Here is a 1,854-nt window from a genome sequence, read left to right on the forward strand (position 1 = left end):
CCCGCAGCCCAGCGCGGGCCCGGGGCCGAGCCGCGACCCTCCGGCTTCCCGGCGCCTCCTCCGCCCCGTGCGCGGGCGGACACCCCGCACGGCCCCGCGCCGCTTCGTGTCCACGGGGCATCGTCCATCCCGCCCTTGTGTGCATGTGCACGCACGTTGCATGCGTGGATGTGGACATACAGGTGGATAGAAGTGTGTGTGTGTATCCACGTGTATGCCCACGCGCATGCATATATATATGTGTGTGTGTGTGTGTGTGTATACACGCATATAAATATACATATATATATATTTATATGTTTATATACACATACATGCGCACGCACACCCCCCTATATTTATAGCTGTATCTATATATCTGTATCTGTATGCGTGGTTGTATGTGTTTGTATATATATATTTGTATATACATATATATACACACGTGTATACATATATATACACATATATGTGCGTGTAAATATACACACAACTATATAAGTATATGCGTGAATGTGTGTGTGTATATACATATGTCTGTATGTGTATAGCTGTATACATATATATGTTTATGTATATACATATATATGGGTGTATAGGTATGTGTCTATATAGGGGTGTATATATGTGTGTGTGTATACACACACACACACATCCACGCATATATACATATATGTGCGTGTGCATGGATGTGTATGTGTACACGCGTGGGTGGGTGTATATAAATGCACACGTACACACGTGTGCTCGGCTGTATATACAGAAAGGCAGAGCACAGGCTAAGGCCCGCGGCGGAGGGTTGATGCGGACAGGTTGATCCCTGTGCTGCAGGGACAGAGGCCCGGGGACAGGGCGAGCCGTGTGCGGGGCGGCGGGCGGAGCGGAGCGGAGCGGAGCGGAGCGCTGGGGAAGGACACGGGGGTTTGCACCCCGGCTGTGCTGTCCTCGGTGGCCGGCTGCTCTGCCCGCCGCGCTGACCCTGCTCCCGTGTGTCTCCCCCGCCAGGTGTTTCGGGACCAAGTGCGCGGGCTGCGCGCAGGGCATCTCCCCCAGCGACCTGGTCCGGAGGGCGCGGAGCAAAGTGTTCCACTTGAACTGTTTCACTTGCATGATGTGTAACAAGCAGCTCTCCACCGGCGAGGAGCTCTACATCATCGACGAGAACAAGTTCGTCTGCAAAGAAGATTACCTGAGCAACAGCAATACCGCCAAAGAGAACAGCCTGCATTCAGGTGAGCGCCGCCCTGCCCTGCCCCGCGGCCTCCGCGCCCGTCTGCGCCGGGGGAAGCCGGCGCCTCGCTGCGCTTGCGACGGGGCGGCGAGCCCGAGCCTCCCCGCCTGGGCTGCTTGCACTGGGAAAGGGGCCGAGCGGCTCCGGGGCTGCCCTGCCCTTCCCTTCCCGGGAGCCTGGGGAGGGGTTGCAGGAGCTGCCACCCGCTGCCCCGCGCGAGTGTGATGCCTCCTGCCCTTGCCCAGCCACCACCGGCAGTGAACCCAGCCTGTCCCCGGACTCGCAAGATCCTTCCCAGGACGACGCCAAGGACTCGGAGAGCGCCAACGTGTCGGACAAGGAGACGGGCAGCAACGAGAACGACGACCAGAACCTGGGCGCCAAGCGGCGGGGGCCGCGCACCACCATCAAAGCCAAGCAGCTGGAGACGCTGAAAGCCGCCTTCGCCGCCACCCCCAAGCCCACGAGGCACATCAGGGAGCAGCTGGCCCAGGAGACCGGCCTCAACATGCGGGTCATCCAGGTAGCGCAGGGGGGAGCGGGGCTGGGGCTGGGGCCGCCCCGCTCGGTGCGGACCCGGCGGGGCCGGCGTTGTAAAAAAGGAAGATCCGCGCGCGCCCTTCCCGCGGAAGTGTGACGGCCCT

General features: G+C 59.4%; 2 protein-coding genes across 4 annotated transcripts in view; both read left to right on the forward strand.

Annotated features, from left to right (window-relative positions):
• Nucleotides 1–1,854, forward strand: part of AATF (apoptosis antagonizing transcription factor) — an 89,587-nt gene that overhangs the window by 2,609 nt on the left and 85,124 nt on the right. The gene's annotated exons all lie outside the window — the stretch shown is intronic.
• The window catches only part of LHX1 (LIM homeobox 1), a 6,007-nt gene that overhangs the window by 1,743 nt on the left and 2,410 nt on the right, over nt 1–1,854 (forward strand). The window contains exons 2-3 of the mRNA XM_025209904.1: nt 985–1,211; nt 1,456–1,845. Of these exons, the coding sequence (XP_025065689.1) occupies nt 985–1,211; nt 1,456–1,845 (617 nt within the window). The remainder of the gene's footprint in view (nt 1–984; nt 1,212–1,455; nt 1,846–1,854) is intronic.

This window comes from Alligator sinensis, unplaced genomic scaffold (genome assembly GCF_000455745.1).
Source record: "Alligator sinensis unplaced genomic scaffold, ASM45574v1 scaffold118_1, whole genome shotgun sequence".
Taxonomy (NCBI): Eukaryota; Metazoa; Chordata; order Crocodylia; family Alligatoridae; genus Alligator; species Alligator sinensis.